At 38.8% G+C, this 27,398-nt stretch overlaps 1 protein-coding gene across 4 annotated transcripts in view; it reads right to left on the minus strand.

The window, feature by feature from the left end:
- Nucleotides 1-27,398, minus strand: part of CSMD1 (CUB and Sushi multiple domains 1) — a 2,142,320-nt gene that overhangs the window by 207,176 nt on the left and 1,907,746 nt on the right. For all 4 annotated transcript variants that reach the window (XM_035269622.3, XM_017963591.4, XM_008979004.5 and 1 more), the window contains 6 exons: nt 19,398-19,575; nt 16,929-17,074; nt 16,044-16,124; nt 14,894-15,007; nt 6,071-6,259; nt 836-982 (listed from right to left, as the gene is read on the minus strand). In XM_035269622.3, coding sequence (XP_035125513.3) covers nt 836-982; nt 6,071-6,259; nt 14,894-15,007; nt 16,044-16,124; nt 16,929-17,074; nt 19,398-19,575 — 855 coding nt within the window. The remainder of the gene's footprint in view (nt 1-835; nt 983-6,070; nt 6,260-14,893; nt 15,008-16,043; nt 16,125-16,928; nt 17,075-19,397; nt 19,576-27,398) is intronic.

The raw sequence follows: 27,398 nt of genomic DNA on the forward strand, positions 1-27,398 counted from the left end.
CAGGAAAACGTAACTGGAGAGTTGTCAAGGGTAATGTTGAGCGAGATTTTGAGAAAAGTTTAGATTTTCTGCTTAGTAACTGAAATGTGCTTAGGAATTAAGAGTCTGCCTACGGCTTCTGTAGGACATTTTAAAGAATAGTGTGGGACAGATCATATTGATGATTATATATGGGATTTAATGTTTAATAAATGTATTGACTGATTCGATCAATTTGTTATTCATTGACTTCATTAATATAAATCACTGCTAGCAGAGAATGATTAAAGTATATAAAGGACAAAATAATTTACATTTTGATAAGGAAATACATATTAAATATATATTTATTATGTATATGCTTATTTGTACAAATATATATACATATATGTGGTGTGAATCATGCATAGAGACTTGCAGATAGATACAAAGACATAACTATTAATAAGAGACTATCATCACTTATGCAAATAATAGAAATATAATTATCTTTTCCTGTTTGTTTCCTTACCATTTAAACATATTTTAAAATTAATTTTGATTATATTAGTTTATCTTTTGGAAATTTCTTTACTTTCTATTACAATTTCTTTCTAATTATACAATTACAAACTGCTATGAATTTCAACAGTTTGTAATTTTAAAAATAAAATTTTAAATATTAAGCAACAAATTTCCTAATGTGGTTTAGAGGGATCTTTCAGAATAATTTCCCATCGTATTATTTCTATTGGAACTAATTATTAATCTTTAAGAATTAGGATTGTATTGTAAATCTCTATTTAAATTGTTTTATTCAATGAAGATCACCTGTTTTAAAATGCTTTCATATAAAATCTAAGCCTCATTTACTTACCTGCATAGCGAATCTTGAATCCTTTCTTACTGGTGGCGTGGTCAGTGGACCAGCGGAGATATAACTGATTACTCCTGCTCGTGAAATTTGATTGTTCAGTATGATTCCCACTTAAAACTACTAGCAGAGGACTTTGCCCAGAAGAACCTAAGTGAAGCAGAGAAATAAAAATGTTCAGAGATGAGTGAGCACCTAAAATTGCATACTAGGTTTAGCTTTCGATTACCCTGGAGTCTACATGTGCAATACCCAGGTATTATTATTTGCAAAGTGGACAACAAATCCCAAATGACTATAGCAACAGATATATTTCTGATAAAAATAAGACAATAATGTACAAAAACAATTTCAGGTGCCTATGCTATTAATGGCATCACACTTAAAGGAACTTTGTCTATAAAAAAATCAGTAACTAGAAAAAAAGAAAGTAATATGCATTGTTGTGAGTATTTACAATATTGTACTTAAACAGGAAAACAGAAACTTTCATGTGATACTAGTCGAAGTAGAAGGTAGCAGAATCACTTTGGAGATTTATTTGGTAATAGCCAGTAAAGTTGAAGGTTTAATTATATTTCTATAAACCCTAGCACTTGTGCACAAGTATTATTTATATAGTGAAAATGTGTATTCTAGCACTATTTTTCATGGTAAACTTTGGATCCAAATCAGTAACTTGGAGTTTTAAGAAAAGAACTGAAGATTCCATGAAAAAGAATTAGCTTCATACAGCATTAAAATTAACAAACTAGATATACATATCTATATGTATGTATACATACATACATATTGTATATCCACATAAGTCAGTCTTAATATAGCAGATTACTAAAAACATATACTTACAGATAAATATAATTACATAAATATAAGAAATATGCTATCTATAAAATGTGTGTATGTAGATGATTGATTAATTTAAAACATGCATAACCATGACCCATACAACTCCCACTCCAAAATACTAACTTCCTCTAGGAGAGGTGCCAGTGGAATTGGATATGGGCGAAGCTTCTGAATTTACCTGTATACACCGTTTCTTTCTAAGAAAAGGCCCTAAAGTCAATTTGACAAAGCCCTGGTATTCATATCTATTTTTTTTCATTTTTCACCTTTCTGTCTATGATATTTGAAACTGTTTTGGAAACATTAAGACAACAAAGTTAATACTGACTGAACAGGTCAGAAAAGGAAACAGCGAGGAGTCAGCTGGCATGGCTCTCATCACCATCACCCAAAACCATCTACCGGGAGAAACTGCTTCATGGTCCCGGAGGCTGCCAACAGTGCTACTCTGCTAAAGAGCTCAACAAGATCTGCTACTCGTAAAAGTGGTCATGGCTTTTGGCTTTTCACAGTTCACTCCTAGGGAGCACATGACAGCCTGAAAGAATTGTAGCTCTCATTGCTGTTCATAATACAAATGCTATGAAGTAAAGTGACATCTATCTTTGTTGTTATACATAAAATTTTATTTGTGCAAAGATATTCAGAAACCACACTTAGTTCACTGTGTAACTCCCCCTCAGAGCAGCTCTCAAGATTTTTTTCAAATAAGACTGTTATGGGCTAGACTGTGTCCCCCACAAATTTACATGTTGAAGTCCTAACCCTCGGACTTGGAAATGCGAATTTAAGGAGAGAGAGGGAGGGTCCCTGAAGACATAACTGAGGTTAGTTGAGGTAGTATGGGGGGGTCCTAATCCAATATAACTGGTATCCTAAGAAAAGGAGATTAAGACACAGGCACACCCTGAGGGAGGACCCTGAGGGAGGACCACATCTGCCAGCCATGGAGAGAGGCTTGAAAGAGAGTCCCATCCTGGTGACCCTTTGAGCTTAACAGTTCAGCATCCAGAACTGTGAGAACATACATTTCTACTGAGGCCAGATGTGGAGGCTCACGCCTGTAATCCCAGCACTTTGGGAGGTCAAGATGGGTGGATCATGTGAGGTCAGAAGTTCGAGACAAGCCTGGCCAACATGACAAAACCCTCTCTCTACTAAAAACACAAAAATTATCTGGGTGTGGTAGCAGGAACCTGTAATACTTGCTACTCGGGAGGCTGAGGCGGGAGGCGGCTTGAACCCGGGAGGTGGAGGTTGCAGTGAGATAAGGTTGCACCATAGTACTCCAGCCTGAGCAACAAGAGCAAAATTCTGTCTTAAAAAAAAAAAATTTTCTGTGAAGCCACTCAATTTGTGGCACTTTGTCTTGGCAGCCCTCATAAAGAAATATAAAACAAACAAACAAAAAAACCACAACCCAAAACTCGCATATTAAATAATCTGGGCAACCCCGACTTTGGTCAGAGTGAAGTAAGATGAGAAGAAATGGTATTAATAGTTTTCTTGGTGAAAAATGTCATGGCTATGTTTCCTGGAAGATGCAAGAGTGGCTTGTATTTCACAATCAAAGACAGAAGCCTGTTTGGTGTGTTGGCTTGCTTGCTGTTGCTTAAAGGATAATGTGTATTCTGAGATAAAATGCCACTGGGAAATTAATTAACCTGAATTTGTATTTTTAAATGCCATTTTTAATGACAGGACTCGAGTAAAGTTTTAGGTAATTTTTTTTTTTTTTTTTTTGAGACAGTCTTGCTCTGTCTCTCAGGCTGGAGTGCAATGGTGCAATCTTAGCTTACTGCAACCTCCGCCTTCCAGAATCAAGTGATTCTCCTGCCTCAGCCTCCGGGGAAGCTGGGATTACAGGCACCTGCCACTGCACCTAGCTAAGTTTTGTATTTTTAGTAGAGATGGGGTTTTGTCATATTGGTCAGGCTGGTCTTGAACTCCTGACCTCAGGTGATCCACCTGCCTCAGCCTCCTAAAGTGCTGAGATTACAGGCATGACCCACCAAGCCGGGCCAGTTTTCAGTATTCCTAACCCAGCATCTAAACTCTCATTATGCTCTATCTGTTCTCTCTGTCTAAAATGTAACTAACTTTCTAGAAGGACAAGTTTTGAAAAGCACATATTCAAATTGGCATGTGTAGAAAACCAGCACAGCACTAAAGGAAGGTATCCATTTCTTTTACGAAAATGGAAACTAAGTATTCCACCAGTGTACACTGTAATTTTAATTCTGACAGTCTTCTCAATTGAGTTCCATAATGATTAAAACACTGTTTTTTTAAAGCATTATGGGATATCCACTACTTAAGCCGTAGAGAGTAATAATATACTTTGAGATAATAAAGTTAAAATCAATATAGTCAATGTTTTTCGGTCAAGACACAAACTATAAGAGACAGAGAGAGAGAGACAAAGAGCATGACATATGAGCATGACATTTACTGCAACAAAAATGTCATTGCTTAAAAAAATATTCATATAAAACTCTGACCTTTCACTCTGTAGAAAAAAAACTTTAAGATCAGAACAATTCTAGTCATTGGTCTCTGATAATGTTGACAGCAAGTATAATGTTACGTCTGTGATGGCTGTTTCACCTGTTGTTTATCACAGTATGACCTGCCCAAATTAGGAGGTGGTCAAATTGCAGCCATTAGTGCATACGTTATTGAGAAGTATTTTGCTCCTGAAAGTAAGAGACTTAAAAGCGTGGACCATTATATTTCAATTCAACTACTGTGAAACAAAAGAACATGCATAAAATAATTATTTCAATATATTTAATTAAATGTCCTTTGTAGGAACATATATGTCTCTATATATGCAAACACACACACAGACACATGGCCTGTAAGGTTGGATGCTCTACATTTTTATTTTTGTCTAATAACTAATAGGCCTTCAGTAGAGTTTGCCTCCCCTTTTCCTCAACATAAGAAGCCTCATTTTCATACTTGCCTAATGAGTTACTTCTCTCAAGATTAAGGGAAAAATTGTAAACAATGCATGTTTGTTTTAATATACACATTAAAAAAGCCATGCTCTGAAAATGAAAATATTGCTCTCCAGTCCTCTGTCTCTATATATAAAAATGTAAGTTTAATTTCTAATTTATTAATTTTTGAAAATACATAAATTGATGCAGTGATGTCTACCTCTCTAAGCAATATGATTCATTAACTCAGTAAAGTGAATACAAACACATATAAAATCAATTAGAATAATTTATTTTTTCACTGAATTTTGTTGTTTATCTGAACTCAATGACAAATCTGTCAAAATACATGAAAACCCTGTTATTATGTGCAGCCATAACTGTATCTGGTCTAATTCTCTGGACTATGATGATGGTTTCACACAAAGAGAAATATTAATATTCCCTCCATTCCAAATTGACAATTCAACCACATATTACTTTTAATCATATCACTACTATATTAAAATTTTCATTCAAATTGTATAAAAATCATGAGTATTGTTGAAAACAGTATGAGCATAAGTTCAGTTAATATTTCACTATTTTAAAAAATCACACTTTAAAAACTCCTGTAGCATTTATCATCTAGAAATTGCCATGAGCCACTATTTTTACATATTTCTGGTAAAATAATTATTTAGATGATTAAAATATCTCTAGGCCTAAGTTTCCTAAAATACCTTGTGACATTATATAGAGGAGAGAAAGAACTGTTGAGATCCTGTGCTCTAAATCACCACATTAAGGAATTAAATAACTGCTAAAGAAAATTGTGTACATTTTCAGAGTGTGTTACTAAGCATTCTAATTGTTTGAAAACTTGCAATGTTAACAATTATATAGCTTGGCTGTGTCCCCTCCCAAATGTCATCTTGAACTGTAGCTCCCACAATTGCCACATGACATGGGAGAAACCTGATGGGGTAACTGAATCATGAGCAGGGGCATGTTACCCATGCTGTTCTCCTGATAGTGAGTAAGTCCCAGAAGATCTGATGGTTTTAAAAATGGGCTAATTTCCTGAACAAGCTCTCTCTCTCATGCCTGCCACCATCCATGTAAAATGTGACTAGCTCCTCCTTGCCTTCCACCACGATTGTGAGGTCTCCCCAGCCACATGGAACTATAAGTCTATTCAATCTCATTTTCTTCCTAGTCTTGGGTATGGCTTTATCAGCAGCATGAAAATGGACTAACAGAGCACAACAATTGTATGGTAATGTTTTACCAGACCACTTGATCTCAGAATGCACAACCCCAAAATAGTTTATTTTTTGTTTGCTTTGGAAAACATAATTTAACTTAAGATATATATTCAAGTCTTTGTGTTACTAAAACATCGTAATAGTGCTTTCATTAGTAACACAGAGGACGCTGGTATACAAAGATTAAAGAAACTTACCATCAAACACTTCCAGTGCATCAAATTGCTTTTCACTTTGAAACGTGTCCACGAAGATGGTGATGTTATAGTTTGGTTCCACTTTAATACTCCAAGAGCACGTCTGGGAGTTAAAATAATTACCCGGGTACCCAGGACTGAGAATTACTCCAGATGATCCTGTCCGGACCTCATTTGCTGGGCATTGTGCTGGAGAGACAAGTACCAGCAAAGGTTTGTTTTAATAAAGTGATTCCAACTTCAGCAGGATAGTTTCTATCCCTGTATAAACAAGCCCATGAAAGGAAAAAGCAGTCTTATTGAGCTCTGGCCAAATTCAATACCGGATGCAAACACGGAGGGAGAGCAACATTGAATAATCATGAGAATTGTACGTCTTTCTCTTTGTAGTTCTCTTCACTCAGCTTGCACACTCCTTTGGCCCCTGTGTCTCCCACACACCTTAATTCGGGGCAGTTGCATCATGGATTTCATTATACAAGGCAAGCTTTCCTAACTGAACTATAAAGAAGAACCTCACCATTTCAATACAGTAGTACAGAAATATGGTGAAATGTCATACAATAAGAAAAGGAAACTCGTATTTATTTTGGCATTAAATATATTCTCGGGGATACATTCCAAGAGCCCCAGTGATGCCTGATGCTGCAGATAGCCCAGAATCCTATATATTTTACATTGTTTCTGGTGCAATCACATTATAAAGGGCAGTGGACACTCTGGACAAAGGTGGGATTCATGTCCTGGGTGAGACATAATCCAGTGATGATGACAGGCTTCATCAGGCTATTCAGCATAGTGCAAAATTTAAAATGTATTGTTTATTTCTGGAATTTTTCTTTTAATATTGTCAGACTGTGCTCGATCACAGGCAACCGAAACTGCAGAAACGGAAACCTTGGATTGGGAGTGGAGCTACTACTGTCCTTTGCATAGTAATATTTAAACATTCTATGTGATTGCTTGGGACCCTGGGAAGAGAAAGAATTAGAGACCTGGCCTCAATCTCAACAGAGACACCTCAGCAGGAGCCCTGATTTCTAAGGGATGAAGTAATCGTGAAGGCATCATGAAGATACTATGGATGCATCATATCTTTTCTCCTCCTGCTCTTAAAAAAATTATTATTCAACTACTTCCAGGTTAATCAACATAAAAATAATCTGCAGAGATCTGGACATGCAAAACAAAGTCACCAGAGTCTCCTAATTAGCAATTTCTCTCATCACTAAATTAAACTATCTTCCAGGAACAGTTAATGTATAAAACTATTCAGGGAAAAATATTTCTATAATTGGTAATTGTTCATGAATAAAAGAGGCACAGCAAAATTACTTGCAGAGTGTTGAGAGGAAAATAATCACATTTTCCTTAATGAAAAAGAACTTTTGTTAAATGTATTGAGTTATTGCCTTTTAATTAGTTAAATATATGCTATATATACATACATTTCAAGATAGACACTTCTCAAACAGATAAGCAAAGCTTATGATATGTGTTTTTATTCAAGTAACTGCCTTTTATAAAGTAATTTATTTCCTATATTCTTCCATTTATCTTAGCATTCTACTTAAGATATATTTCAAAGTTTAGAAGATATTTAGATATGAAACCACAGATAATAAAACATTTCATAGAACTCTTTCAATAACATGTAGTTTAGGTGAGATTTTAAAAACATTTAAAATATTTTAATACTTAAAATATTTATGACAATTTTATATATTTACAATTAAAATATTCACAATGATTGAAACAACTGAGTTAGAGGTACAATTTTATTCTGAGATGGTGATCAAATAACTGTAAAATATGCTATGCCCAAAGTTAACGTAATATTTTAAATAGGAAAAACAAAGTGAAATTAGAATTTGTGCCGGCCAGGACCTCAGGTTTCAGAAGCTCCACAGGCCTGCTTTGACTTGCATTAAGAGCCAGGGCTTTTCTTCGCTCTGACATAAGCAGAGGGTAATAATAGCTCCTCCTCAGGGTTCTAATTAGAGCCAATATATGCAAATGTTTTTTTTTTTTTTTTAATCTAAAGCACTATGTGGGCAGAAACTATTATGAGGACTAGGGACGATTATACCACATGCCTACCTTTTCCTAACACAGAAATGCTACCAGAGGACATTTCAGTTTGTGGGATTACACCTGAAAAATATTTAGCCAATCTCTCTACCCTGTATTTTTATGAGGCCTGAGACTGCAGCTATAGTTATTAGATGACATTGGAACTTCAGGGCATCTGGAAGCAAGAAACCTTCTACAGAGCTGCTAAAATCCACCTGAAAAACGGTCCACACATCCTGTGGTTTGACACCAATGCAGTGATTCTAACCCAGAAGCAGCATGTTAAGCCTCACCATTCTTATTCCTTTCATGTTTGAAATGCTGATTTTGTTTCTTAGGGAAGACAAAATGAAAATACAAGCAACTTGTTACATAATTCCCACTAGTTTACAGAGACTGTCAGTTGCTACGATTCTCCGACCTAAAGACCTAGGCCACAATTTGTAGAGAATTTGTATCATTTTTCTTATAACGCTTAGTAATACATTTTTTCAGACATATATATTGTTTTCAAACTTCACTTTTTTTTGGTGTTTGGGGATTTTGTTTTGTTTTATTCTTTGTATGAGACAGGGTCTCACTCTGTCGCCCAAGCCAGGCTGGAGGGCAGGAGCACAATCACAGCTCACTGCAGCCTTGACCTCTAGGCTCAAGCGATCCTCTCCCCTCAGCTGCCGAAGTAGCTGGGACTACTTGCATACCACCAATCCTGGCTAATTGCTGTAGTTTTATTTTAGAAATGGTATTTTGCCATGTTGCCCAGGCTGGTCTCCAACTCCTGGGCTCAAGTAATTCTCCCACCTCAGCCTCCACCGTGCTCAGCCTAAGAGGCATCTGGATGTGTCTGCCCATGAGCTTAAAGTGGTTTTCTTTGTTCTGTTGTGTTCTGCTCTTTCTATGGAACTCTCCTTCTGCTCAGTGCCATAAACTGTTGCTTGGAGCAATATCCACTTGGAGTAGGAGGGATTAAAGGGACTGCAGTGTGGTCCTATAGCTGAGATGCTTACTTCTTAGTAGCAATCACACATCGGAAAACAACTGTGTCTCCACTTGGGAAACTGGGAAACCTCTCGCCATAGCAGGACACCTGCTTGGTGCTCCTGTCAAAAACACACCAAAAAGTTTGCCTCCCTCAAACGTCACCTGCTCTTTGAGCTATCACCCTTCTGCACAATGTTAGTGCTGTAGCTTTTTTTTTTTTTTTAAAGAAAAATAAAATGTGAGACTTAAAACCCAAAGCATCTTATTTAATGCAGCTCACAGGCCTTCAGCAAAAGTCATAGGAGATGTGGATTTGTACTCTAAGATTAATAATATAAATTGGGATTTATAAGTCACTAAGATTAATTCTTAAAGCAGCTGTAGATATGACAGAATTGGAGAAGCTGAGTCCTCTGTGAAGGAGGGAAAGGCTGTCCCCAGGGCCCTCGTGATGCTTGCTATTATCCCACACATACAGAAGGAGGCCAGAGCTGGGCAGTGGCTGGGCGGTGGCTGTTGGTATGTCACCTCCGTCTGGTGCTTTCCTGAATGGTCATTATCAGAAGGTCACTGAATCTCCTTAATGTTCATTGAAAATGTATGTTGTTTTTTTTCCCCTAAAGAAATGAATATTCTAAAAACTACTGAAAGATCCCCTGTGGTCCACAGGATGAAGAAACCTGACTTCGAAGACCTTTAAAGCCGGTCCCCACGTTAGGTTTCCAGGCTGATTTAATTTACTGCCTCTTCCCCCTGAAACACTCTAAGAGCAAGCAGTAGAAAGTCATTTTTTCCTGGATGCCACGCCCTCCTTTGTGTTTCCAAACCTTTGTTTTAATTCTCTTCACTTTCTGAAATACTTTTCTTTCCTTAACAGGAGAAAAGTCTCTTCTGTGATGTTTCTTACTCAGGGTTTTCTCCATTAAGATAAGTGTCCAGCACAGTAATATCTTCATGTAATGAACAGTGCACTCTCCTACTCTCTGTAAGGTCTTTTAGACTGACCGACTGCACCATGGACTACACCACGGTAGCCTCTGACCTGCGCATACAGTGAGTTCCTGGAACTAGAAAGTCTGAAGTGATGATTCACTCCTGCAGTGCCTAACTAACCTGAAGCATTCTTCTGTTGCTCCTTATTCCTGCCTCTACTGAGAGGGCAACTGGACTTTGCAACCGACCTTTGTCAACCTCATGACTCCAGACCCTAAAACCCTTTCCCAGATTGCAAAAACTGCGTTGAACTGTGACTTCTGCAACTCTCCACAGCCTACCGCACACCTATAAAACAAACTCCTATCTCACCGCCCTTTGCTGACTCTCTTTTTGGACTCAGCCCACTCGTACCTAGGTGAATAAACAGCCATATCGCTCACACAAAGCCTGTTTAGGGGGTCTCTTCATTCAGAGTGCATGTTTTAACACTCTCCTTGCTTCCCTAAAATTGGTGATAATTTTCTTTTTTCTTTCTTTCTTTTTTTTTTTTAGACAAAGTCTTGCTCTGTTGCACAGGTTACAGTTCACTAGTGTGATCTTGGCAAACTGCAACTTCTGCATCCTGGGATCAAGCGATTCTCCAGCCTTAGCCTCCTGAGTAGCTGAGATTACAGGCACTTGCTGCCACATCTGGCTAATTTATGTATTTTTAGTAGAGATGGGGTTTCACCATGTTGGCCAGGCTGGTCTCAAAATCCTGACCTCAGGTGATCCACCCACCTTGGCCTCCAAAAGTGATAATGGTGACAATTTTCAAAGTACAAGTTCTAAAAGTGTGGTTATGACATATGAGGAAGACAGACTAATAACTAATATAATTTTTCATGATGAATTTATTGGGAGATGGGCCCCAACTTGAGCACAATTAAATCAATCAAATAGTAGAAAAGTACTTCAAGAAAGATGTTAATTAAGTGCTTCAGTGATTAAGGAGTTGGTAAAAGACACCTGGGGTCCCATTTCCTGTCTTTAAATGATAAGTTGTTTAGAAAATGACAGTTAAGATCACTCTCCGTCTGTTTTAAGCAAATTCACTCCTGACTTGAAAGAGAAAAGAATTTGGTTATCCTGTGTGCCTCCCAAGCAGTGGAGCAGGGTGTGGGACTCTTTGCATGAGTAAAAGTTGGTGAATTTTGTCTGCAGAATGCTCCCTGTAAATGTCTGTGACAACTGAGGAAATTTAGAGAGTAATGCTCACGTGGCATTGATTTAGACATGTGTCAAATCATGTTTGTTTAACACATTCAGCCATGTGTTAAAGATGGGCACAGGCTGTGAGAAATGCGTCTTTAGGGGATTTTGTCGCCATGCAAGGATAATAGCATGCACCTCTATGGCAGGCCGACCTCACTAACCAGGCCCCCATAACAACTGTTTCAGTCCTGACAGTGGTTCTGTTAAATATGAAAAGCTGAAAGAGCCAGTGCCTTATACAAAGCCCGGAATATAACAAACAGCCACCAAGAGATTTTTCCGAGGGTTCTTCTGGGACTTAAAGCATGACAAGGTAACAAAGGATCCTAACAGGATCCTTTTAGGATTAAACAAGTTTTATTGGGGGTCTAAAGAAACTACCCAGGCCTCCACAGACGAATGTATTGGGTTCTAAATGAACTCTCGAAATCTTTTTGATTTAGCAGGAGACAAGAATAGGCTAATCACCCCAGTACCTGGACACATTAAGTAAACTTACTGAGGCTCCAGAGGAAGGTCTTCAGGCCTCAGATCTTAGTTATAGAGTCTAAAAAAGTTAATCACTTACGTCTTTAAACAAATGCACACTTCACACAGACATATAGCTCAGAAAGCGTATAAACTCTAAATAGTTCGTAATTTTGAGTTGGTCTGGTGATTATTTCTAGGCCTTCTCCCTGTAACCAGTTATAGAAATAAAAACTCTCTTCCTCTCCAGTTCATCTGCATCTCATTATTGGGCCACAGAAATAGCAGCCTGACCCTCGGTTTGGTGTGGGAACACTTACACACACCCAGATGGTACAGCCTGCTATATAATTAAGCCATATTGCTCCTAGACTACACACCTGCACAGCATGTGACTGTACGGAAGTCCACAGGCCCCTGGAACACAACGGTAAGTATTTACACATCTAAACACGTCTAAACACAGAAAAGGTCGTTGCAACTGCTAGATATCACTCGGTGATAGAATTTTCAGCTTCATTATAACCTTGCAGGACTGTGTTTATACACGGCCTGTCATGGATCAAAACATCATGCAATCCATGACTATGCTTTATTCTTGGCTTGTCATAAATTAAACATCATTTAAATAAGAACCAGGTTAATCTGGAGAGGATGACCTAATAAAATCACCTGTTTTTAGGGCAGTACATTTGATACATACATCTATATGCCTTTCTTCTCTCTCCAGCTAAGATCACCTTTGCTTAAGGTCTTCTATTCTGAGAAACTCGAGGCTTTGTTTGTTGAGATTAAAATGTACCTTAAAAAATGCGAGGGTTTTCCTGAGTTCACTGTTAAATAGAATGGCAGAAGGTGAACACTTTTTATACCCCCACCTTAAGGAATAATACAGAAATAGACTGTAGTTGTTCCTGGACTATGCTACAGATGCTGGGTTTTTTTGAGAACATGACTTTGGTCTCCTGACTTTGCACCTGATGCAACCAACACCCACTTCTAAGTGGAGCAGCCCTATAGCACAGATTTCAGTGACTTCCACAGCCAGTGGTCTGCTAAGCATCTGAGTAGACGAGTAGGCTAAGGGTCTGCCCCTCTGCCCAAGTAGTGGTTTCCTGAACCCACTGGCTCTCACGTGGATACAACTTTAATGTTAATAGTTTTTTTAAAAAAAATCTAAGTTATTAGGGATATCTAGTAATAATTCATTCCAAAATGTATGCCAATTTTTCTTCAGATGTAGAAAATTGTTTCTCTCTTTCAGGGTTCCTTGGATACTGCCTCATTCCAGAATGAGAATGCACCAAGTTATCAGACTTTTGTTTTTTTGAGATGGAGTTTCACTCTTGTTGCCCAGGCTGAAGAACAATGGCGATCTCAGCTCACTGCAACCTCTATCTCCCTGGTTCGAGCAATTGTCCTGCTTCAGCCTCCCAAGTAGGCGTGCACCACCACACCTGGCTAATTTTGTATTTTTAGGAGAAATGGGGTTTCTTTATGTTGGTCAGGCTGGTCTCAAACTCCCGACCTTAGGTGATTTGCCCGCGTTGGCCTCCTAAAGTGCTGGGATTATAGGTGTGAGCTACTGCGCCCGGTCAGTTATCACACCTTTGAAGAAGATCCATTCACAGGTGTGAGCACCTGCAAAACCATTGCAAAGCCAATACTTTTGCACTGAAAAGAAAACTTCCTTTTACAGGGAAGGCAATGAACATTACAAAACACTCACAAAGATAAATTCATTTAATATTCACTGAGTGAATATTAAACAGCCCACAAATAAAGCAGATAAATCATCCTCTCCGTGCACAATGCAGGGAAGAGTGAGCTACTCAAAGCTGCCTGACTGAGTGACTCAAGCTCTGGGTCCTGTCTTCCTAAATCCTGGGCCCTTTCAGCTGCTGTGTCACTTGCCCTAAGGAATGACAATAGGTAGATTCCTTGAAAGAGTCACATTGCTCAAAAGCACGACATCTGTACTTCATGATGATTTTGAAGTCATAAAGAAAAGAACTCTTCTAATTTGGAAAGCTTTCTGATAGATGAACTAATGATGTTTCTGACTCACTTGAGCATTTCAGCTTACGCATAGTTGTTCCAGTCTTTTTTATTCAATGGTACTTGAAAGTTACGTCTATGAAACAATATTTTAAAAGTAATCTACTTTTCTAAGAGATTAAATCAACAGATTCAGCCTCAGTATCTTGTTGTATTATTGTATATTGTCTATTTTCTTGCACATGGACATGTGTTAAACACATGTGAGAAAAACATGAGACGTGCACATTTCATTGTTTATAAATTTACATCAAAATGATAAACGCCAGCTAATTATACGCACGCTGATATATTTATAGCAAAATGAAGTGATGCTCAAAATTGGCCCCGAAATGCATCAAAAATATAGTGTGGCTTAATAAACGTCTAGAAAGATAACAGATAGGATGTGATCAAGGAAACACTCTGCAAGCTTTCATCGTGGAAGGCAGGTGGTATATATTCAGGTGTTATATTATTCAGGTATTATTTCAGCGTTGCCATTTTTGAACATTTACATGATAAATTGCTGTGAAAAACATGATTTCTTATTTGATATGTCTTTGGTTTATTTTCTAGGGACTAGTTAAAAGAAAAAGCATCATCTAATATTTCTGTTACCATGTTAGTTTCATTGCAATGGGATCAAGGCACACATAAAGATTGAGTGCAGGCTGGGTGCAATGGATCATGACTGCAAACCTAGCAATTTGGGAAGCTGAGGCAGGTGGACCGATTGAGTCCAGGAGTTCAAGACCAGACTGGGTACCATGGCAAAAACTCATTTCTACCAAAAAAAAAAAAAAAAAAAAAAATTCTAAAATTAGCCAAGCATGGTGGTGCATGCCTGCCTTTCTAGCTACACAGGATGCTGAGGTAGGAGGATCACCTGACACCTGGGAGGTTCAATCTGTGGTGAGCCATGATTGCATCACTGCACTCCCACCTGGGTGACAGAGTAAGACACTCTCTCCTAAATAAAGTTTGAACCTATACAAAGAGATGTAGATCAATCCAACAGTACAATTTTCCATGTTGAATAACTATGTAGTTTTAGTATTGAACAGTGCATACCTTCACATGTTGGGGGAGAGCCCTCAAACTGCAACTGGGAGCTGAGCTTGCAGGTCAGAGTGTCGGTCCCCACCAAGGTGTACCCGGGGTGGCACTGGTACTTCACAAAGTCTCCTGGAAAAGTCAAGACAACAAACCAGGAAACTGTGTTTCCATGACCTTTGAGTGTGTGATGGTGTCACACATATATGACCATTTAATGAAGTAAATCAACTTGCAGAACTCTTTAGAAACAATGTCTGTTTATTTTTAGTCTTGTAAACATAATACCATTTTAACTTAATAATTTATAAAAATGCTGTATTAACCCTAACTGATATTAGTACTAAAATGATGTGGCAGCTTTCTTCCTTGACAGGTGCACCCATGTTGCTTCCCCTTCCCCAGTGACTGCAGATGAAAACAAGATAAGTAAAATAGATGCTATGATTTAAGCAAGACTGTGGAATCGAATGGCTTTACAGCATTCAGGGAGACTCATCTCTGACCTTGGCCTATGTAATAAGATGTTCCAATTAACTAAGCCAGAAATCAGGCCACATGATTGGACCTGTGGTCTGAAACACTGGGTGTAGTTTTAGAATTGGAGCCAAAAAATCCTTGGTTACAGTACTTATATGACAAACATATGCCATCACTGCTTTCTCAGTATAGCCATAAGAGTATTTAATAAATTAAATCATTAACGTAAAATCATACAGCAGAATTCCTAAATATCACGAATAAATATTTTCTTTTAGTTTCAATGAAATGTCAATGTTATAGAATCACCCTTTTAGCCACAAACGATTAAGATTTTTCTCAAGTGCATGAACATGGCCCCCTAACCAAACACAAATATCTCCTCAAGTCTGTCACTGAAAACTTTATTAAAAAATATGAACTAGCAAATGTTGTAGAGGAAAAAAATGTTCAAACTGACAGCAAAATTCAAACAGCAAAACGAAAAAAAAAATCATGATAATGAAGAAGGACAGACATTTTCTATTTGATATGTGACCTCTGTATAAATTCTCAGCAATACTTCAAGCATAGTTTTTTTTTTCCCTGACAAATTACTCATTAACTACTCTGAGTAATGATTACAATGAGAAGTGGGTATGAAAAATGTCATGTTGAGTTCATGGTTTTGTAATGGAGAAAATATTACCTATTTCAAAATCATCATCCTCAGTAAGCATTTCTGCCTGTGGAACCGCTGGCGGAGGTTGACACTTCTTGAGCTGAAATGCTAAATGATTAATGGAAAGAATAATAATAGTTGCAATTACACTCGGTGAATGAACATAGCTATTCAAAAAATTCATCTTGCAGTTGTTACAATGCTTGAGTACACTGGCTGAATGTCTATATTCATGAATCACTGTTTTACAAAATTCTCAAACTTTAAAGGTTCATGTTATTATTTAATGCCAAAAACTAGTTAAAGCCCAAGGAAAAACATGTATAATTATTATTTTTTTTTGCAGAATAGTATTAAAATAAACACGCTTTACATATGTTTGGAATTCTGCAAGAATAATGACTCCACAATCATGACCTGACTCCCTGTCCGTGTGTAAATCTGATAAAGTCTGCTCTGTTCCTTGTCCTGAGGAGTTCTGTGGGTGGCAGTGCTTGTGTGAGATGAGACTGATTGACATTTTGCATATTATTTAGAGTGCATTCCGAGGATTACTGCAGGTTTGCTCTCACACTATTTACAGTTATATGGTATTTGCTGTAACACTTTATCTTGAGGCAGGGATGAGTAGTCTACAAAAGGTACCAAATCTCGTTCAATGGACTTCGTCTCAGAGTTTCACTTAGCATACATTTATCTTGCAATAAATCCAAGCTTGATACCATGTGAAATGATAAAGATATCATTAAACAAAAGAAGGACCACAGGAAACTCTGGCCTCCAATGCAAGAGAATCATACACACCCTCGGCTGGCTCAAGAAACTCCAGCTGGAACCAAGGCGTGGGCCAACACGGCAGGAAACGCCGCATGGAATTCTCAGTCTTAATTAAGGGAGTGAAAATCAACTGACCGTGGAAATTGAGGACGAAGAAGCCTCCATTGGAAAAGTCACTGTGGAACTTGAGCAGGACTTGGTTGGTGGAGCTGTACGCCGTTTCCAGGGCTGTGTTGCCACTGAAAACTCCCAGCTGGGGTGAGTTCTGATCGGGACCGTCCCTGGGAGAGACAGAAAGAGGCAGCAGACTAAGTATATTTATTTATGAGTGGGATTTATGGAAACTTTGGCTAATGAATTAATAATTTTTCATAAAAGCAATAAAACACATCCATTCTGTGGATCCTGTGTTTGGAAACATCAAGATGTTGAATGCCCACAAGGCTGAGGAACCCTCCAGTCTCTGTCTTTCATTAGTCTTCTGTGGGCGCTTGGCACAAGTCAAATGTCAACACTTGCCAGGCACAGTAGCTCATGCCTGTAATCCAAGCACTTTGGGAGGCCAAGGTAGGCAGATCACCTGAGATGAGGAGTCTGAGATCAGCCTGGCCAACATGGTGAAACCCCATCTGTACTAAAATTGTAACAATTAGCCATGCGTGGTGGCATGCATTTGTAGTCCTAGCTACTTGGGAGGCTGAGGCAGGAGAATCGCTTGAACCTGGGAAGTGGAGGTTGCAGTGAGCCAAGATCATGCCACTGCACTCCAGCCTGGGTGACAGAGCGAGACTCCATCTCAAAAAAACAAGAAAAAAATGTCAACACCTGTGGCTTTTACCTTCTAAATATGGAGCTGAATCTATCGGGCATGGCCGGCCACAGAGTGCTGTTTTGGTTTGGTTTGGTTTTGGAGTGGCAGTTTGATGTGGTCGACCTCGTATTTCAAATTCTGTTTCTCCTCGTTCTCACATCCACTGGTTCTGGTCCTTGTCATCTTCGATGTCTGATCTATTTCCATAGCCTCAAAGCCAGCCACCTTTGTTGTCCTCTGCTACTTTATTCCTTCCAAATGAGCCCACCATCCTCTGCCTCTTGGAGCCCAAATGCATCCTTACTGCCTGGAGAACAAAGCCCATCTCATGCCCTTCCAGGCCCTGCTTTCCTTGTCCTGGCCACTGTCTCCGGCTCCTGCCCCATTGTGGACTTCCACAAGACTGCAGCCATACCACAAGCAACACGCACATGCACATACAAACCACCACACATGGCACACACGCAAATGCACAATATGCACGCAGACACACAACACACACAAACACACCACACAGAAATGCAACATGCACACACACACATACTGTGTACCACACATATCCCCACAAACACCACACAGGCACACACACACACCCCACACAGACACAACATGCACACATACCCCATACACCCTACACAGAGACACAACATGTGCACACATAAACCACACACAACACACACGCTACACTCACAGCACATATACAACATGCACACATATCACACACACATGCACACACATACGCCCACACAGATACACAAATGCACACACACAACACATATCACACAACACACAAACCACACACAACACACAAACTACATAACACACACACCACAAATACCAAACAGTCACACACTCCCCCCACAAACACCACCCAGACACAACACACACAAACACACCACACAGAAATGCAACATGCACACACACACATACTATGTACCACACATATCCCCACAAACACCACACAGGCACACACACACACACCCCACACAGACACAACATGCACACATACCCCATACACCCTACACAGAGACACAACATATGCACACACAAACCACACACAACACACACGCTACACTCACATACATCACATATACAACATGCACACATATCACACACACCACATGCACACACATACGCCCACACAGATACACAAATGCACACACACAACACATATCGGACACACAACACACAAACCACACACAATACACATACAAACTACATAACACACACACCACAAATACCACACAGGCACACACTCCCCCCACAAACACCAGACACAACACACACAGACAACATACGCAAAATAACCACACATACTACACACACAGCACACACACATACAAACTAAACACACCACACACAACCACACACACCAGACACAACACTTGTACACATAACACAAACACACAACATACATGACACACACACACAAACACACATATAAGCCACACACAGACAAACACAGGCCACACACACCACAGAGACACACCCATACAAACACACATCACACACATATAAACCCCACACACATCCAAATATAAACACACATCCTTCACACACACACAGATAGATGCAAACACACAGACATAATTCTGCCTATTTCTATCATGTAGCAAAACCCACATGTACTATGTGAAATTGATTCCCTGTATCTCTGGATTTCACTGGTGAATTTCTTCTCTAGTATCTAAGAGGTTTATTCTAAAGTATGTGCCCTGTATATCAACGGCATATGTGTGCTAAGTCACAATCGTTTATCACAATTGATATTTTGACTTGAGAGGTTCTCATACCAAACAGCAATGTAATCATTCACAGCTTCTGTCTGCAAGAGCGTGAAGTTGATGTAAACTCCGTGCCCGGGAGGCACCGTGATGAGCCAAATACAGTCCTTCAGGATTGGATACTCATCAGGAAAGCCGGGGGAGTAGATGGTGCCGTTCTGAGATGTTACATTGTACCCACAAGGAGCTGCAGAGGAAGCCGGGAAAATCAGTTGCCATAACACCTGATTTTAAAAAGTAGAAACCTAAATATTTGACTTCAAAGTACCTTGGCCAACATTTTTCCTGACGGGAAATAAATGTCAAATATATCTGAATGAGAATTTTTTCAAAATTACTACACTAAAATCTGAAGACCTTAAAAGAATCATACATCTAAGCTACATTACCTCAGTTTTATTTAATATATTCTCCATATCTTCAAAACCCCTTTAGAATACATTTATTCTCCTATGACTGAAATAAAGTCCTTAGTTATCACCTGTGACCTGCTGATAACCCATTCAAGTGTCCAGCACAATGAATTATGGGGAAAGTATTCATAATATGTAAATACTTTTTTTTGTTTTAAGTCACACTGCTAGGCCCTATTTATAAGCCATCTGAAAGAGTGCCATCTAAGTCTATTTGCCTTAAAACAAAGAAACTATCAATTCTTTACAGACCTATCCCTGAAGAAGTAAGATTATGTAAGGGATGTTTTGTGGAAGCATTCCCAGTTTTTACTAGCATTCAATGACACGAAGAACTACAACAATACCCAATTTATTTTTTTCTTAAGAAATTTATGTTATTGCAATGACAATTATTTTATTTATGGAAAATGAAATGTCCAAATATCAATGGAATCAGCTGAAATACAGTCTTTAATTCAAATATGGATATACTACATCAAAGTCATAAAACTGTGAACTTGGAAACCAAAGCAGCATCTAAGAGTTATAAGGTGAGTATTCACAGCCTGCTTGAACTTTGGAGGGCTGTGCTAGAGTTGCCGCCAACGGTATAGAATTTCGGTGGAGGAAAAAGGCCCAAATACAGAAGCAGATAAAACAGTCAGAATATACCATGAGGCAGGACACGCTACAGTGCCAACCTGCACAGATGCATATTGATTTGAAAAAAACACTGGACTGAACCCTGCTGGAGATGCGCATCATCAGAAGAAGGGACCGTATATAGAGACTATTTTAGAAGTTTTATAGCATGATTATTACTCAGTGAGGTTTGCAGTCAGACAAACCTGGATTTGTCTGGAGAAGTAAGTTACCTCTGGGAGCCTCCATTTCCATAAATTATATGAGGTCAGGGTTTGGGACACTCTGAAACTTGCGATCTGTAGAATGGGACCATAGGCCACACACAGTGGCTCACGCCTATAACACCAGTATTTTGGGAGGCTGAGGTGGGTGGATCACCTGAGGTCAGGATTTCGAGACCAGTCCTACCAACATGGTGAAACCCCATCTCTATGAAAAATACAAAAGTTAGCCACACATGGTAGTGCACACCTGTAATCCCAGCTATTCAGGAGGCTGACACAGGAGAACTGCTTCAACCCAGGAGGCGGAGATTGCAGTGAGCCAAGACTGCGCCATTGCACTCCTGCTTGGGTGACTGGAAGAGGCTATGTCTCAAATAATATTAACGGGACCATAAACCATGCTGTCCCCAAAACAAGCTACCTTTTTTCTCCTGTTGGCAGTGCACTTTTCCTCCCCTTCAGACGTTCAGGGAGTGTTCACATGCCTTTCTTCTATTTAATGCCAAGGCAAATGTGTCTCTTCCTTCAAAACTCATCTCCATGTCACTGCCTCCTTCAAGTCTTCCCTAGCTGCTCTGGCTCTAGAGGTCCAGGGTCTGCTCACAGACCACACGGGTCCCACGAGACTGCCAGCCACTAGGTGACAAAGTATCTCCACCCACCCCAGCCACTAACTCTTTTCATCAGTCCCTACTGTCTAGCTCAGATCAGGACAAACACTAGACCATAAAGAGTGGATGAACTGATGAGTTAGAGAATAACCAGAAAGCACTCTCATAGTAAGCCCATGGAAGCAACTGGGCTGAAACCCTTTACAGGTGATTCCGTGATATTAATTTAGTGTGGACTTACAATGCTAATTAAGGTTGCCCTTTCGCATTTTTGCTTTTCAAGTTGAATCTTGTGGTTATATAACCACATTATATATATATATATATATATATATATTAGCACAATATATATTAGCATAATATATATATATATATATTAGCACGCTTCCTATTGGGAAAACAAAACAAAAAGATGGTTTCCACCTCTTAAAGGGCACAACGAATGAGGCGGTGACTTTCTTGGTAGAATACACTCCCAATTCCAATATTCTTTATGCCACTGCACAGCTCTATGACATTGAGCAAGTCAGTGATTCTTGCCATGATTTATCTATGAAATTCAAGTCACACATCTTTTCACTGACTTACTCAACAAGTATCTACTGAGAGCCAATCATGTACCAGGAAGGGTGCTTGGGGCTGCATCTGTCATGGTGAACTGTGTTGCTGCCTTTGTAAAAAGCTTACTGAATAGTGAAGAGAGATATTAAACAAACACTACATAAGTTTAAAATTCAACTGGTGCAAGTGCTGTGAAGGAAAAGAACAGACGCTCATTATCACATAAGATAATAATATTCTATCCGTGAGCACACAAAATTCTCTCAAAGCAAAATCCTCTTGCCCTCCCACTGGGTAGTCTAGAGATGAAAAAAAGAGGACTCTGAAAAGTGGAGTCAAAATTTCCTCTCTCATTTCCCCTGGCTTGATCTTTATCTAGCTCCAAAAAGTCTTTATCCTCCCTATACTGTCATCAAAGGCAAGTTTGCATTTCCCCAAGTGGTGGCGTCTCACTGAGCTCTGCAGAGACTGGGGCTGGGGCATGTGATCTGCCTCTGCAGGAAGTGTGCCTGTCTCTGCAGAAACCTATCCCCCCAACCCCCTCCTTCCTCCCTGAAGGCGGGTTTCAAAGCGGAGTCTGGAGTGAGATCAAGGAGAAAGCTCTACGTGGAGCACAGCAGGTACCTCCCAGCTCCTCACCTGTCTGCCTGGGAGACTGTGGTCCATGCCTGGCCAGGAAGACAAGCAGCTGACCATGGGCATCAGCAACTAAAAGTGAGGGAGAGGCCACACTCCCTCCACTCCCGGGAGCCATGGAGTACAGAGATGTACACGCATTTCCATGCCCATGAGTACCCGGGATGTTCATGTGGGAGAGAGCGTTGCTGTGCAAAGCAGTGAAAAAGGGAATTGCCCAAGTCATTTGCTCATGTATTTTTCCAGAGAATAAAGATATATAACAAAACTGTATATTTTTATCCAATTCTAAAGCCAGCAGTAGCTGTGTTAAAAGTGATGGCGGTGATATCTAGCTGGAATGTCATGCCCAATGGGAAACTCATCCAGGTTCCCCGACGCCATTGGCCTGCCCCCCTGCACCACTCCCTACCCTGGCCTCAAGTACCACCGAGGCTTCCCTTCCTGAATTGACATCCCGGCTATGTGGGAAGGAGGGACTTTTGGTGGTTCACACCCACAGAAGTGATGGGTGCATGTCACTGTCTCTGGCTCAGATATGATGCCAGAGCTAGGAGATACTGGAAAACCGGAAAACTGGAAAACCAACTGGTGGGATGGCACAGGAAGGCAGAAATACAAGGAAACATCTCATTATTGTTCTGCCTTTTCCTCTCCTCATGCAATGTGGCTTACTCTGAAGACACAAATAGAACACATCAAGTGATACTACATCAAATTAAAATTAAGACAGGCTGGGTGTAATGGCTCATAACCGGAATCCTGGCACTTTGGTAGGCTGAGGCAGAAGGGTCTTGTGAGCCCAGGAGTTCAAGACTAGGCTGGGCAATACAGAGAGAGCTCATCTATAATATTTTTGTTGTTGCTGTTCTTGTTAATTAGCCATGCATGGGAGCACGTGCCTGTAGTCCCAGCTATTTGGTAGGCTGAAGTGGGAAGACTGCCTGAGCTTGGCAGGTCAAGGCTGCAGTGAGCAGTGACCGCACCACTGCACTCCAGCCTGGGCAACAGCGTAAGATCCCATCTCAAATAAGCAAACCAAGTGAAAACAAAATAATTTAAATTTTAAAACCTTGAATGTTTGCTAAGAGACTGACAGATAATTTACAGATGATTTTCTCTAGGATTATGTTAGGTTTTCTGCCTAAACATTAAGAATATGAAAGGAATTCCATATTGAAAAACCAACAAATATATTGGGCATAAACATTGACTAATATAAAATAAATATGTTATAATAAATATAAATATATGCATATTTATTAATATAAAATATCTTTGTTATTAATGTATCCAAACACTGAAAGCTTAATCTCACCTAGTGCATAGCGCACCAGAGTGATTCCCTACATCCTCTTTCTTCCTTCTCTTACTCTGGTTTCCTTAGAAGTATTTTCAGGTAAGAAGCCAGAGTGCACTTTATCTTGGAAATTGTTGTTTGGTAATGGAGATTTTCAAAACATATTTGTGAATGTCAGTAAGAAAAATAAAGAAACAGGGTTGCATTCTTTACGGTTATTTTTATTCTCTATTACTGAGAAAGATTATTTTCTGCATTTACCGATCAACTTGGTAAACCTTAATTTTAAAAAGTATGTATATAATAATATATTGTTTAGCTGGTTGGATTTCTTATGTCAATTTTGCAATAAAATTGTTTTCTGGTTACAAAATTAGTCAAATTCAAAGAAGCTGCCACATACCTATCACAACATATTATTTGCACTAATAATTATCTCTGTCTACACAGCTCCCCACAAAACACATACTAATGCATTTAAGTCGTTTATTATGATAGTGTTTAAATTTTTTTTAAATACCGAAAAGTATATTTTTATGCATAAACATTTCAGTGTTAAATGATTAATTAGGTTAACAAAATATTCAAAATTCTTGAACTATATTTGTGTGAATGAATATTTAATTATAAAATTACATTTAGTAAGTTAATAAGCCAAACTCTTCTTAATCATATTTTAACAATTAAAAGCCTTTTTATTTATTTATTTATTTTTTGACATGGAGTTTCTCCATGGTGCTATCTTGGCTCACTACAACCACTGCCTTCCGGGTTCAAGTAATTCCCCTGCCTCAGCCTCCCAAGTAGCTGGGATTACGGGCACCTGCCACCACACTGGGCTAATTTGTGTATTTTTAGTAGAGATGGGGTTCTGCCATGTTGGCCAGGCTGGTCTCAAACTCCTGACTTCAGGTGATTTACCCACCTAAGCCTTGCAAAGTGCTGGAATTACAGGTATGAGCCATGGCACCTGGCCTATAACCCTTTTTGAAAAAAACGTCTGTGTAATTACATTACTAACAGAAAACAATGTCTTGAATATCTGAAGTAATTTTCAGAGACATATTCTTTCATTTGTTTACTTTCATAGATATATCTGCAAATCACAGTTTTTCAGATAAGTTGATAATATATTAACTTCATGTAATAGATTCTTATGCAGCTTAACGTGTAAGTATTTACAGCATGTAAAGACAAACTGATTTCATACATACTTGTAAAGACTGATGCCTTCGGATTTATAATTATTTTATTATTTATCTAAACTGGCTAATTTTTAATAAAGACATCCAGAAGTTAATGTTTAAACTATCTCTGTTTTTTTCTGAAGTTCTTTTGAAGTCTACCGTGCTGGACCTTTGAAGATGGTTTTTTAGTATGCTTGACCTACATAGTAACCATAAATCTGAAATCATAAACTACTGTCAATTAATAAAATACATGTTACATGAAGATATAGAGTTGTCGACAGTGTTTACTGCTGTCTCTGGGGAAACTACTGCAACATAAGTGAGTAATACACATATGAATAGCCTGATCATTCTTAGGAAACAATGACATTTTTAAGAAATATACTTTCACAAGTAAAGCATCTTTTTGTGTTAAATAATCTCTTTTTTATATGAAAAGGATATTAAACATACATTAGGTGATTCTTAGAAAATCTTTTAGGTTCTTTAATTGCTTTCAGTATTTATGATAAACTTTTACATGAATCCTGTGTTTCAGTTTTTTTATTTGGTTTATGAGTATTAGTAAAATTGTAAATATAATAGTAAAAATGCTTGTTTAGTAAAGAACGTCGCCTTTGTGCTCACTCCTAGGAGGTGTCTTTGTGAAGTATGTGATTGGTCCCATCTAGCAATGTCACGTTGGGCTGGCTACACCATGAAAACCAACCACATGGTTTAGGTCCGGGTGTGCGGGGCACACCTGCCTACCTGGAGGCTGATATCAGCCATTGGGCAGTCAATCCCTCAGTCCTGCCTACAAAACAGAGCCCCACTAGAAACCTCAAAACTAAGACTGGGGGAGGTGACCAGGGTGGCGGTCCCCTGTCTGTGGTCACAAGTGGTTTCTGAGAGGGTGAGGCACCCTCCTGGACTCTGCCCTGCGTGTCTTTTCCCTGGAAGATATTGACATACCCTCTCCCTGTTAAAACCATAGTAACAAGCTTTTAGGGACGTTTGTGAGTTCTTCTAATGGAGAATGAAGCCTCAGACTGGTTTTGGGAGTCTGAAGGGCTTTAGGCTTTAAACTCATCCAGAATTTAGCTGATTCTGGGTGATGTTATATACCATGCTGGAATTAGGAATGATGGAATCACTTTAAATTCTATCCAAAAAGGTAGATTTTGTTATTTTCACACTGACAAAATAATTCCAAGCCAGGGCAGTTATTTCCATATTGAAAACCTAAGCTTGAAAAAGCAATAGAATGAAATTAAACATTTAATTGTAGTTTTTAAAATATCAAGCCAGAGAGTCTACCATTTACATATGAATTCAAAGTCTTCACACCAAACTTGCAAATAAGAGATTTCAAAGTTGATAATTTCAAAGTAATTTATACATATATATGAGTTTCTAAAATGGAAAGCAGACATAGAGCTTTTAAAAAATGTTTTAATGAAAAATACCCCAGACAGGTTACTGCTATTCTTATTTTATAAAATTAATTTTAAGTGCTATTCTATATCTAACTAAATATTAGATTGAGATAAGACACTTAAAATATGGCTGAAGGATTGTTTGTAGCTATTTTTATAATAATATAGAATACATAAATATAGGTGAAAACCATAATTTTAAAAGTCCACTGATGTGCTTCTTTTACTTCTTCAGTAGAAATTAAAACATGACTAGATGTCTTTCCCTTTTCCCCACAGGATACAAGTGTTTAGCATTTCAAAGGTCCCCGGAGTTGGTAATTTTACTATTTTTTTATTCAAAGGTTCTGTATGTATAGTGTTAGAATATTGGGTTTAGAGTAAATTTTCTGTTACATATGCATTCTTCCTAAACATAGTATGTATCTACTTATTTTAATTTGATATTGAAAAAATGTCAAAGTCCTCATAAAAATTAGTCACACAGAAGCATTAAAGTCAGGATTTCTGCTCAGGAAAGGACTTCTAAAGAGGCCAGGTCTTCTGCTGTACCATTGAACAAGAACTTGGCTCCAACCTCTCCCAAGAAACTGTCCTCCTGCACTACTAAACCACTCTACTGTCTTCTCCAAGGCTGCATCTACACTGCACTTTTTCTTACACTGCTTCTACCTGGAGTGTTCCATCTCCAAGCAGCAAAATGCTATGTACCTTTCAAGGCCCACTACAACCATGAGCTCAGTTTTTGAAACGCAAAAGCAATAATTATAAAAGCTAAACAAGAAACACCCAGGATCAAACTAATAAGTACCCTTTTTCCCTCTGGTCCTGCAATGTGCTGTCAAGCTGAACGCTGCTGACACCATGGAAACGCCAAGCCTGTGCCATCTCCTTCCCTGCAGCTCAGTATAACACTCCTCTTGTGCTTACTGTCTTGCTACCCTTATCAATTCCTGTTTCTTTATTTCTAACTTCCTGGTATACGACATATTCCTGAAACACTAAGTAGAGTGAGTAAAACATAAGAGAT

This window comes from Callithrix jacchus, chromosome 13, assembly GCF_049354715.1.
Source record: "Callithrix jacchus isolate 240 chromosome 13, calJac240_pri, whole genome shotgun sequence".
In the NCBI taxonomy this organism is placed as follows: Eukaryota; Metazoa; Chordata; class Mammalia; order Primates; family Cebidae; genus Callithrix; species Callithrix jacchus.